The sequence below is a fragment of the Cygnus atratus genome, chromosome 2 (genome assembly GCF_013377495.2).
Source record: "Cygnus atratus isolate AKBS03 ecotype Queensland, Australia chromosome 2, CAtr_DNAZoo_HiC_assembly, whole genome shotgun sequence".
Classification (NCBI taxonomy): Eukaryota; Metazoa; Chordata; class Aves; order Anseriformes; family Anatidae; genus Cygnus; species Cygnus atratus.
The window spans coordinates 74347700-74361161 of record NC_066363.1 but is presented as its reverse complement, the minus strand read 5'-3'; the positions used below and the strand labels follow the sequence as shown (position 1 = coordinate 74361161).

Here is a 13462-nt window from a genome sequence, read left to right as displayed (position 1 = left end):
ATCCACAGCTCTTACTCCAAATTTCCCCAGCAATGGATTTATCAAGCATTCTAAAAAGCAACTGTGAGATTAAAACAGAGGTTGAATGGTTGCAGCCATGTCACCTCAAGCTATGAACCTCTCATGGCTTGACACTGAGAAAATTATGAAGAGTCAGGCCTCACACCAAGACCTAAAAAAAACTTAAATGCTCCAGGGAAGAGCGTTGGCTGGTTATCCTGAACAGTTTTACACAAAGTCAAACCTTAAACCTTATTCCTAATACAAAATGAAGATTGCCAGCATTTTTAATTACTGATCTGACACCTCTTTCCAAAACAATAGCTATTTTAACTACTGAAATGTAGGCAGGTTCCAAGTCCTTTCAATCTGAATTTCTCCTTTAGCTCTATTTGTAAATATTAGCTCTATTTTCCTGTCCTATAATGCTCAAGATTATTGCTATGATTAAATACGTATTGTGTTTGAGCATGAGTTTCTTATGTATTTGGTCATTTATTTCCTTTCAGGCTCATTAAGTTTAAACCACAGTTTTCTTTCTGAGATGCACATTTTGGGATTTATGTGTGTGGAAAGTTCAGTCACATCCTGACTGTAGATGCAGACAGATCTCAGATGCTTCCACCTTTTCTAAGCTGGAAAAGACAGTGTGGCAAATAATGGCATAGGATCATCTCAGATAGTGGGATGTGAAAAGAGCAAATATAATTTAAATACAATACAGAAGTTCAATATGGCCAAACAGAAAAGAAATGCTGTCAGCATTTATGTAAATATTAAATCTTCAGATTTATCATAATGGATCAATTTAGGCAGTAAAACTCAAAAACATATGCTGTGGAGGAAACACAGTGCAAAAAATCCAGCTCAAGCGGGAGGAGGGCAGAACCAATTCTAGATGCAATTGATGGGACCTGATGTGGCTCATGTAAAGGCCATCAGTCCACAGGGGAGTAAGGAGGTGCTTGCCTTACCCAGCACTGTCTGCCTGGGACCCTCATGAAATTCATAAAACCTTTGAAAAAGTGACACCATAATGATACTGTTCTCTCTGGATTGTGGGTTCCTTTACATGTGCAGAGGACTGAGCAGGAGAAAGAATAAAGGAAGGGGTGGCAGAATAATCCTGAGTAATCCCTTACTTTATTAGTGCTTCACCAAACCAGGCTCGAAGCAACAAGGCAGCCTCCATCCAGTTCCTGACTGCACTGCGTGCTGTCTCTTGCAGATCAGCTGACAGCCCCAGTCAGTCCCAGCTATCCTCCACTGTGTGTTGCAGTTTCCTCTGGAGTCAGCATGACTCTGTTTTGTGTTTTTCCTTCGACTGTCTCAGCATCAGCATTTTGCTTCTGCTTTATATATATATGTATATATGTAACAGAAAGATTTATTCAGATTTTGGTATCCAAAAGATACAGAGCAGATCTAATATTTACATGATGCAAAAGCAAAGCAAAGATTATTCCTGTTGAATTTATGCTGCTAGGCTTGCATTCCTCTACAGTGGCAGTGCCACTTCTTGCCTTTGTACCTTACCAAAAGACAAATGTTTCAGGTGAGGCAAGGGACCCAGGCAACATAACACAGCTTTGCTTCTCAGTCTTACCCCCTGGTGTTTGGGTCGCATGCACCCAAGTGCAAAATGAAGCGTTAACTTCTGAACATCTGAGGGACTAATCCACATCCTTCTGCCCCTTCTCAGCTTTTTTAGGGTTTTGGGGCAGGGAGGTCCTTTTAGCCTCGTTTGCTCCCCATCTTTCTGTATTCCCTCTGCCCGTCGATAGAGGTTTGGAGATGCATCCAGATGCCCACCCCAGCATGCCCTTTCCCCACCAAACACAGCACCAGGTGTGAGAAGCCCCTTCCAGCCCTTGGGTGGTAGAGCAGCAGAGCACAGACCAGGGGCAGCACCACAGGGAACAAATGTGCACCTCTCAAAATCAGGGTGAAATGGTGCTCAGAACCTATAATTTGTGGTGCCAGTAGAGAAAGTGCTGTTCTGCTTTCCCACCTCAGCAGTATTAACCATTCAGCCTGGAGTGAAGAGGTTAAACCCAACGTGCCTCCTGCTGCTCCATGTTCCTGCCATGTCCCTCCTCCTCCAAACAGCTGAGGCTTAAGTAAATTGCAGGACAAAGCTCCCACTCCGCTGGGCTGTCCTGCAGTTCTGCTTGCTCAATGAGGCAGCAAAAATGATGTTAAAACTGAATAAAAACAATGCAATTTCTGAACTGACAATGGCTTTTGATAAGATACTCAGCTCATAATGAGAAATGCAAAGCAGAAGATGGAGCTGACTGCAGGGTTTGATAAGCATATGAACAAAATCTTTAAATAGAGAAGGGGCAGGAAGCACTGGAATTTGTCAACAGGCAGAACTGACAGTTTGGAAGGGCTGATAATTCAGCTGCAGCACATTTTATTTCCTATATTGTCTAGCGTGTTTTACGAAAATCCTTATGCAAGATTTATAAGACTCATGAAAAGTTTAAGAGCTTCTCTTGCTAGATTCTGGCCCATTGTTAGAGTACGTGTGTATGCAGCCACTGCTTCCCTGTCAATTAATTCTGCACAATGGTCCATTTTCTCCAAAGGAGCAAAATATAATTTATTTGCACAGATATTACTCATTCCATACAAGGTAAACTTGTGGCTGCTAAAATCACTAATCCCTCATCCTGATTTAAAAACACAGAGATATATGCACCTACATATGAAGGACTGTGAACCCAACCATGCAGTATGCAGAAGACCCAAACCATGTTATTTTTCATGTGGAAGATCTCCTGCAATGTAAAAGACATAAGGATGATGGGCATGGGACGATCTGAGAAGAAGGGTTTGCTCCTCCCAGGCTGTACAAGTTCCTGATGGTCTGATGTGGGGTATCTGCATGGCTGTGGTTCTTTCTTCTGGGATCTGGCTGGTACCTGGGAGATTGCCCAAAGGGTAAGACCTGATAGTACAGCAGTCAGCGCTTCCTTTGGATTAACCTCTAATGCCTTAGCAGCATTCTGAAGAATGCTAATGCCTGAAGCAGTGTTCAGCAAAGGTAGAGAGAGCTTCTGCTCCCATTAATGGAGATGGCTTAATAAATTATTTAAACAAATAAACAAAAAAAGGCAACCTTGCAGAACAGCATCTACCACTTTGGAACATTATCACGTCCTCTACATTTTTTGGTTAATGACAGGAAAAATTTACAGCAAGATTTCAGATGTTATTTTGCTGTTATTAACATTAGGCTTTTCTAATAACGCTTACGGACTATGAATATATCAGATTATTTTTTTTTTGTCACAGTAAATAAGTTTGACTGGATTTACTTCTAAACAAAATAACAAAATTAAAACCAGACTATTAAGACTGCAGTTTCTGCACCAAAGATCCTATATCTTTTCATTATATTAAGCAATTTATTTTTTTTTTAAATCTTAATATTAACAGAGTTTAAGCTAATAACAAGTATTTTTATGTTATTAAATATATCTAATCTTTATGTATATAGTACTTTGTACGCATAAAGCACCACAGTTGATGGGTTGTACCTTGTAAAGGACACTTGAAAATATATGAGAACAACCTTGTGGTTGTATTAACACAGGACAACATGAACGAGATGCAAAGACTGTTGTCCACTACCGTTAGGCAAGTAGTGGCATTACATCTTATTTTATATTATCACGTTGCAGAGAAGAGAAAAAGAGGATATTTACCATTACGGCACTTGTAAAACTTTGTGAGACAGCATTTTTAAGTTAATAGAAAACCACAAGGCTCAGAATCAAGGGTAAGCTTTAAATCAAATGACAGCATGAAAAAGAATATAAAGTAACTTAGTATTGATTGATTCAGTGCTGCTGCCCTGAGAAACGGTTGGGAAATCTAACTCTCCTATTCAGCCCTAAAAACAGATAACTCAGATGACTATCATTTAGCACAAGAGAATTAAATGTTTTGTTACATCTAAATATTTTTTAACTTTATGGCTTCTCTCTAAGTATGCATAGTCTAGAGAGGACTTGCTTTAAAAATGCTTGATTGTACCTTTAGCAAAATTATGGCAATCACTCCTCAGTCTTGACTGCAAAGACAGATGCTTCCAGTGATCAGCTGTCAGGAGCTGAAGAGATCAGCATTTACATTTGAGAATAGCAGAGATCGGCAGGGCAATAAAGAACTGACAGTGTTTCAAATGTGTATGTACATATGGCGATGTGATGTTTTTATATTTACACAATGATAACTCATTTTAGGAGTTGCAGCAAGGAAGTTTCAGTGACAGAACAGGAGTTTGGAGGACACAAACTTGTTTGTACACTTCAACATATTACATGCTCTAATATTTTAATTTCTTTCAGGCTTGACTTGAGCTCCAAATGTCTTGTTTCTCATTGTCGTAGTGATTTTCTGTTTCTATACTTTTTAATAGCTGCAATCTTAAAAAAATTGTATGTTTATATTTTAAATATTTGGAACTGCGCCTTAGAGTGGATTTGTAACTATGTTTAGCGTGAAGATAGTTTTCCTTGTTACGTGTCACAGACTTCACTATTACAGGGACTAATGGGATTATACAGTCCACCTTTCTACAAATTTCCCTTAATATACAGTCTCCATTACTTTACCCAGCTTAGCTTTGTGGTGCCAAGTGACAGAACTCATACCATATCTTTTTTGTACAGCATAATATACATCACCGCCAGAAAGATTTTGCTGCATAACATACATTTTTCCTTTCTTAATTTCACCCTTCCACTCCTCTGTGCCGAACAGAATAATACCTTTCCTTTCTTGGTGTTTAAGCCCTTCAGCTATCTGTAGACCATTATCATTTCTTCCTTTTGTCATCTCTTATCCAAGCTAAACATATTTTAGTTCTTTTAATCTTTCCTTATAATTCAGGTTGCCTAGACCCAAGACAGTTTTTCTTCATCTTCTATAAGCTCTCTCTGATTTGTTGTTATCTATCTGGTGATGTGATGCCCAAAATCTGTTGTAGAGCTGCCATTTCCCTGACAGCTAGTTATATGCAGAGATCTATTAATTTCCAGCCACAGTACATGAATCTGCTATGGATGAAAATTCCTTTGGACTTTCTGGTAATCAAATCACACCTGAAGTCTCATTTGCATTCTTCTGGTTCCTCACTCCTTTTTGCCTTTTTTTTACATGTTCCTTTCATCTATTTAATTGAAATTAAAATTAAAATTAAAATTAAAATTAAAATTAAAATTAAAATTAAAATTAAAATAATAATAATAGTAAATCCTAAGTGCTCTCAATTCTTACTGGCTTCTGTTTATGTTTCTAATGTTTTTAGGTTCCCATATATTATTTCTAATATGATGGGTGTTATTTAAGTGTCCCAAGTTGGCATGAAATCTGAATTTCATTTACCCACAGTTAAATATTTTAAGAAAAATTACAGGTAGCTCTGTTTAAACAATCTAAGGTCACATGCACAAATAGAGATCTATCACATTACAGCCGATTGTCATCCCTTAACTTTCTTTGCAACATTACTCTCCCAAAAATCAGTGTTCTAACTCTTTATGTACCAGAGTAAGGAATGTGCTTTACACCAGCAAAATGTGAGATGAACTCTCTTACAAGTTAAGATATTGTTATAAAGCATCTCTATCACCTAGGTTATTTGTCACAAAATAAATCAGGAATTTTCCAGGAAATACCCATTACGCATGAAGTTACATTATTAGTTACATCCGAGGATCTAGGCCTATAGATCTGTTATTGTATATGACGCAAAATGTAGCCTTCAGTTACTGGAGAGAAATTACCAGGACAGTTATCCTTCTCGCCTTTGAAAATCAGCATTAACTTTGTCTTTTTGTTGTTGTTGTTCCCGTTTATTCCCATGATCTTCCTCCACTAAACAAAAAAGGCCCGTGTTTCTGTAAATTCTTTCATTCCTTTATCCCTTAAGATTCATAGTCCAGAGTAGCTTATTTGTTTATATTAACATTTAATACATATTGCTGATTTGCTCCATAGCAACAGAACTTTCAGCAGCAATTCTCTCAAAGTGGTCAAAACAAAAACCTCTCAAGTGGGCAATACTACACAAACCAGTTTAAGGCTAACGAAAAAGTCTGGAATGAGAAAGTCATCTTTCCCTTACTCAGATGTTTTCCCTAAATCAAGACCTGCTGCCTCAGGTGCCTGCAGGGAGCCACAGGAAATCTCAGAGCTGCCTTAGCCCATCTGAGATCTGCAAACACCTCTTCTTTCTTCCACTGGCTGTAAGGGCTTTCCAGCGTGGCTGGGCAATGATGCAGTGGCTGGAGGAGAAACAGAAAGGACTGGTGACCCAAGAGAAGAGAAACCTCATTGGAATTATTATTAAAAAGAGCCCAACCAGTCAGAAAGTGAAAGAAAAGAGCTTTGCTCCTTCCAATATGATTCAGTTACAAGGAAAGGCATTAAGTGCGTACTTGAAGTTGGAAAAAAATACGGTTTGGAAAAAGCATAATTGAAAACATAGTTTCTCTTAGAAGTGACACTTCGCATCAGGAATTTTCTAACATCTAAAATGCTTCATTCCATTGCTTGGGTTTGGCATGCTGTAGCTGTAGTAATAAGATGCTTTTGAAACTGGGGTTAGCATCCAAACCATTTGGAGTATACATAGAAAATTCATGGTTTGGGTTTTCTTAGATCCACTATCTTGGGTACTCTTAAGCAACAGTTTCACAACAGAAATGGAAATACAGACAAGACAATTCATACTGATGAACAGCATGGATGACATAGGACAACCAAGAGACAAATATAAAAGTTATTGGAATGTCTCCCTCCTTTTTTTTTTTTCTTTTTTCTTTTCTTCTTTTAGAAGGCTGGTTGAAATTACTGTTCCTTATTTGTTGAACAGTAAACTAAAAGGAAAAGCCAGTAATTAAATGTTAAATGTGTCATTGTTCACAGAGTTGGATGATTCCTTTCCTTTTTCATGCCAGTTCCAGTTGAATACTCCTTCAGATGTTTTCATCTCAAGGGTCATGATCCATGCTTCCCTTCCCTGCTTATTATATAATCAGTGACAAAGGATGTAGACTGCATCTTTGTAAGTGCTCTTCTCACACTCACTATTCTGGTTAGACTGGACCCCACGGTTCCCAAGGCCATCTCTGCTGAGCAGGGAAGTCTTCCCTTCTTCATTTTTAGGACCAGAGAACACGCCCCAGGTGTTGGTTCCCAGAGATTCCTTAGCATACTGCCACCTCCCATCCCTCCTGGGTGTGACCTGTTGTCACACATTTCTGTAGCAGCAGCAGGACAGCTGTCCAGATCTTTTATTCATGGTATAACAGCCTGAAGCAACTGAGGTTGTCTGCTTGGTGGCTAAGAGTTCCTATTATCCTCACAGGGGTGAGCTGCTGTCACTCGTGTTCAACAGCCCTCCATCAAGCACTCTGTTGTCTGCTGCGCTGCAGCTAGCATAGACACAGCCTTCCCCATTGTCCTCTCCCCTTTAAAAGGAGGTAAGCCCTCTTTTTTGGAGAGTGTTCCTTTAGACCCCATGAAGCACGCACCACCTCACCATTTAACCAGGATGAATGCAAGTTGTTATTGGAGCTCCTCAGAGGGCAGTGTGTGTCTTTGTGAACACTCTGGGTGAGAGTCCTCCAGACTTGTCTCCTATTGTTTTATAAAGCAGATATTTCTATTCTGTCTCCTCTCTCCTATTTGATGTACAAATATAGCTATTGTTGGAAAGGCTGAAACAATGTTAGCAAAGACATGTCCTTCCACACTTAATCACGATTCAATAATATAATCTTGAACACAGTCTTCTGTTGAGAAGTATATTCTGGGGGATATGTAGTTCAAAGTTTCTGCTCTTACAACAAATCTTTCAATGTCTCATACTCAGATCTGCCAGGCAGGCCAATTCATGTGCTTCTGAAAGATACTACTGCTGTGTCCTATATCAACAAGTGAGGCTGTGCCATATCTCCCTAACTTTTCAAGGAGGGAGCTGCCTCTCGGGATTAGTGCAGTGACCATGACCTGTCTCACAAGGACTCCGAGCAGTCAAACAAACCAGCCTCAGTTCCTTCAAACTGCTAGACCATGACTAGAAGATCTAGACAGCTGTCCTAATAGCAGTGTTTCAACAGTGGTACTCTTTGTGTCAGTCTAACAAGAAATGTCAGACTTTATGTCCTAATGTCCCAGATACTTGGGTCTGTCTCTGGAAAGTTACAGATTTTTCTGACTGGAGACTCTTTCCTCATTTCTTTTTTTTTTTCTTGATTTTGTTTTGTTTTTGTTCTTGTTGTTGTTTTCTTCCTCAAGAAGACAGAGTTTGGGCCTCCAAAAGAGACAAAGTGTTGCTGTGCTCCTTACAGAAAAATCTCACACTGAGTGTCAGACTGTATGAAAGAATGCTTTTGGGCTGTAAAAGGAAACTACATTTCTTTTAAGGCCTTGCCTCAGACTGACCTCCCTTTGGGATCCCCAAATTCCCATTTGAAAAGCAGCCGGTCAAGCTCCATTCACACTCTTGCTACGCCTTACAGATTTACTAAAGTATTTGGGAGCAATTCTATGTCCAGAAGAGCTGTTTATGAGAGGATCTTCTCTGAATTTTTTTCATGGGTACTGCACATGGACAATAAATAAAAGAAGGAAGAAGGGATGCTTTTTTGAAGTTTTTCTTCAAAGAACATGTATTTTAGGCAATACATCTCCAATACTTCCTCCTATCTCCTTCCTTCCCTCCCTAGTCTGATTTTATATATATCTTCTTAGGATTAGATAATCTGAAATGTCTGGCTGTTCCACCCCTATTTTTACAATATGTGCCTTCTTTACCATAAAAAGAAAGAAGGTAGGTATGTCTTTAAACATATTGCCAAAGTGGAGGAAAAAAAAAATAATAACAATTCTGGCACAATAATATCCACAGTGTAAATGCGTATGAAGACAGTGAATTTTGAAGAAAAGACCAAAAGTCTTTCTATTACACTGTTCTATTCCCACTGATCCCACTTCAATTGAAGCCAAGAGGTACTCTACCATTAGAGTAGTGCTAGTCTTTCAATGCTTATTTTGGACTTTGATCCCGTTTAGAAGTAGGCGTGTTGGGAGGTTAGACTTATGCGTGAAGTTAACCACTTGTGTGAATGCTTGCAGATAGGTTATGAGATTCTGAAACTACAAATCTTTGTGCTTGAACTCAACTTTAAAAACAATGGTGTTCAAACTGAGTATGCTTTCTGTAGTTTTAAAGCCTTTTGATAAAAGTTATCACCTACACTGCACTTTGAATTTGGTCCTGTACTTTCTTTACTGACTCGTACTGTTGTGTGTAGGGTATTTAGATAAAGCTCATCTTCCACAGGGGAAAGATAAGCCAAGTTACTTTCTCATACTTTGATCCCACTTATTTGTCATTGGTTGCATATTTAATTTCAAAAGAAATTATAATCTATTAAACATGAAAAGCATGAAATAGTGATTTTACTGTTCCTGAAAGAGCATCCCCGACTAATGATGATTCTAATAAATGGCTTATTTATTTTTCATAATTTTTATGTCAACTAAATTTTGAACAATGAAATTGAAATTACAAACATGGGTAGGCAATATTATCATATTCAAGAAAATGTGCCTTCTCAGTTATGTAAAAGGACACATTTCTGAGACTTTTCAGATAAAGCAATGAACTGGTAATGATGACTGTCAACTGAAGTAAACTATTTTATCTATGGATAGCATTTTATGATTTTGTTTAAACAAAATGTCTCCAAAGGAGCATGGTACCTTACTTGTGATTTTTTTTTTTTTTTTTTTTTTTAATATTTAAGTCTTCTTGAACTGTTAGCATTTATGAGGCCCAATCTAAGGGAATATGCCATATACACCTTTCTAACATTGCTTCTTTCTACAGCAGTGAACATAGTGTTTATCATTACATTCCCTATACATTCTTTCCGTAAATCATACTAATCAGAGAAGGAAATACTATATTTTACCCTTGTTCTCACTGGTCTACATGCAACAAGGTGTCATAGACATGGTCCTCTGGCCTTTATGATCTTCTAAATGTAGCTACTGTTGAGTGTCACTTTTTTCTTGTTGCCTACTGCTCATAAATGTGTTTGTCTCTTTCATCCTGCCTAGTTTTTATGAAACATCATCTAGGTATGAAGAGGCTAGCAATGAAAAGGAAATTAGTTGCTGGCAGCACTGCATCAGAAAAATTATTCTGTTATGACTATAAACAGTGGCATCAAATGTGAAAATAGACTTTCAAATTAATCAGCATTTAATGGAAATGGTTTTGGAATAATTATCAGATTGCTTTTAAGTGGCTACATTTACAAGCACATCTCTTCTTTCTATGAAGTCCTTGCTAGGGAAAAATTACAAATCTGTGCACATTTTGAATTTTGAATCTATGTTTGTACTTAGTTGACAAAGAGTCATAAGGAGAATAAGGAAACAATAATACTGCCCTGATCCTCACAGCCCCAGTGAAAGTGAGATCTGTTTCTTCTTCCAAAAGGCAAAGAGCCTTTTCAATGTACCTTTATATGTGGGGGGAATAAGCATAGTGTTCTCTACCTTCCATACTGTAATTCTTCCAACATCCCTTAGGTAAGGGACCTCTGAGTAGACTGTACTAACAGCCTGCACACATCCACTAAGACACCTCTCTGCAAGCCCATCGAGGCTATTGCAGCAACAAATGGATGTAAAGAGATAGATCTGACTCACTATTCATCACTAAGCACGCACTGTTTCACATCTTTTCTCTTTTTCCCTGTGAGCCTCTCTAGTGTTTTCCAAAGCGACAGACATAAGTGATGAAGTCAACTTCTCAGGAGCCTGTTTTCAAATAATCTGAACATAAGAAGTACTAAATCTTTTATTATATCCCATTTTTCCCTTGAGCATTCTAACTCTGCAAAAATAAATAAACAAATAATTGTTTATGGTCTTCTTTCTGCAAGAATGGTAATAGCTGGGAAGAGAAAAATAACAAAACTTCAGCCAGCTAGACTGCTGTTATGATAAACGTGTAATCATTGCACATTTGCATCTACTTTATTTAATATTTTTCACATACAGATACTTCGTTGATTGGAAGAATGATGTGGACAGCTACTTTACAATAGATGCTACTGAAGGAACCATTGCTACTAATGAATTACTGGACAGAGAAAGCACAGCACAGTACAATTTCTCTATAATTGCAAGTAAAGTTAGTAAGTATGACACGAATTGAATTAATATGCTAATGTGGCATTTTTTTCAGAATGTAGTGCTCAAACATAAATATGCTGTGAAGAGTGCATGTATTACTAAGAAATTATTTAGAAAGGCCCAATAAATATCATCTTCCCGGACTCACTGTAAGGCTGTGTGATGTTCAAGCAGGTCTGTACAGTGGGAGTTTTCTAGTAGTCCTCATTCAGGGACAGTTTCTTCAGAAGCTGAAAAAAGTTTTGTCAGCATGAAGAGTCCGAGACCAGAGGAGATTGTATGAGGACCTTCCTGTTCTCATTTCTGCTTTTATAATGTGAAATATGGTCAGTCAAGTAACAGGTCCCCTCAGTCAAGTAACAGGTTCCCCGGTGTCTGAAAATATAACAAGGACACTGGTCAGATAAACACTTGAATTCTATTAGCTTGAAGTAGGAATACACTGACAGAGGAAACTAAACTATCGTAAGTGATTGAGTATATGGAGATACGTATGCATGTGTATACTGACAGGAAGTCCAGCACAACTGCACTTCGTTTCCAGAGAAACTGAAAGGCAGGTAGATGCAGTAAGGAGGTCTTTTAATGGTCTGCATTTCAGTAGAGCTTAACTATTTATTGGTGGATAAGGAACACCTGAGAAGTGTAAAATTTTTCTGCAATAAGGCAGCAGCTTTAATAAGCTTAGTGTGAATCTGTTTATTTAATTACCTAGAGTAATTAAAGTCAACTAAAACCTCTATGAGCACTTTCTCAACACATATACAGTAATAAAATGTTTATGTAAAGCTGAAGCAGGTAGCCTGTATTACAGAATTTCCAATTTTAACAATTACCTAGTTAAAACTCTATATGTGAGACATACTTGTGACTCATTTCACCGTACGTCAATATGTATATACATCAACCATTATACATAGCAATAAAAACAATTGCTGTACCTGTTTCCAATACAAATATTGGAAAATTATGGAAGATTTGAGGTATATAAACTTTCAAAACGTTATATGCAGTTGTCTGACTAGAACTAGCACAGAAATAAACATGGGGGGTTGAGAAATGGCACACTGCACACAGCCAAGAAGGCATAAGAAAAAGGGAACACCTGAATTAAAAGAAGAAAAAAATACATTATTATGGAAGTTTTTCTGCTACAAAAGGTGATGCTACCTATTCAGTGCTGATGCAGAAACACTGAAATTACCACTCTTATAACAGTAACAGTATACTGAACAGTACCTTGGCATATACATAATTACCCAGGGAGACTGGCCCAGTATTGCATAAACTTGTCCCAGGAATGGACTTCATTCTTATCTAGGTATTTTCGACTCTTGTTGATCTCAGCTATTTAAAAGAAACAGACTCCAAAATATTAATATGCCTATTGCTTATTTTGCTTTCTCACATCATTTTTTCCTCTGAAAGAACGCCAGAAAACCTTTTAGGTATCTTCCAGTGGTCATTTTGCAAATTATCTTGTCTTGGCCAGGCCGACTATAAACAAAACCCACCAGCTTTGTCCCCATCAAGTTAGAGAAAAATTTAAATTAGATTGGCTTTGCCATCATTCCCCTGTATATGGAAAATGATACCAAGGTCATGAGTGGGCTTGTGTAGACTCACTGTCTCTTAGCTCTGGGGCTTTCTAGTGATTGTTCCCACTGTGCTTCTGTAGCTTCAGAATGAGAACCTCTAAGAATCACAGATGATGCTTGTTACAATTTTTTTTCTTCTCACAGCAAGTAGAGTCTCAAAGTAATATTACAATTTCTGAACAATCAAATTACCTTTCAAACAATGGCACAAATGACGTGCAGTTCATATAGCTAAACATAGCAGCAGACAATACATAAATATAAATGTAGAATTGGATGTACCATTTGGACTTCTCTTATAAGGTGATAAGTCTGACTTTTATTAGCAGAAAAGCACCAGACGCTGTATTTTTAAAAGGAAAATATTTCAAAAATGAGGCAAAGGAGAATTGCCTTATGTATATTAGAGTATCCTTTGATGACCTCGCCTATTATGGAGAAAATATATATATATATATATATATATATATATATAAATTATTATTATATTTTTATATTTTAATTTTAATATATTAATATATTAATATCATAATTTTATATTTGTAAATATTGTATGTATTATATAAATATAGTATATATATAAATATATATATATTTAATCATTGTTCTTTGGGAATTTGTAAATGATT

The 13462-nt window shown here is 37.4% G+C and overlaps 1 protein-coding gene across 2 annotated transcripts in view; it reads left to right on the top strand.

The window, feature by feature from the left end:
* CDH12 (cadherin 12) overlaps nucleotides 1–13462 on the top strand; it is a 157251-nt gene that overhangs the window by 130730 nt on the left and 13059 nt on the right. For both annotated transcript variants that reach the window (XM_035561663.1, XM_035561662.1), the window contains one exon: nucleotides 11101–11237. In XM_035561663.1, coding sequence (XP_035417556.1) covers nucleotides 11101–11237 — 137 coding nt within the window. The remainder of the gene's footprint in view (nucleotides 1–11100; nucleotides 11238–13462) is intronic.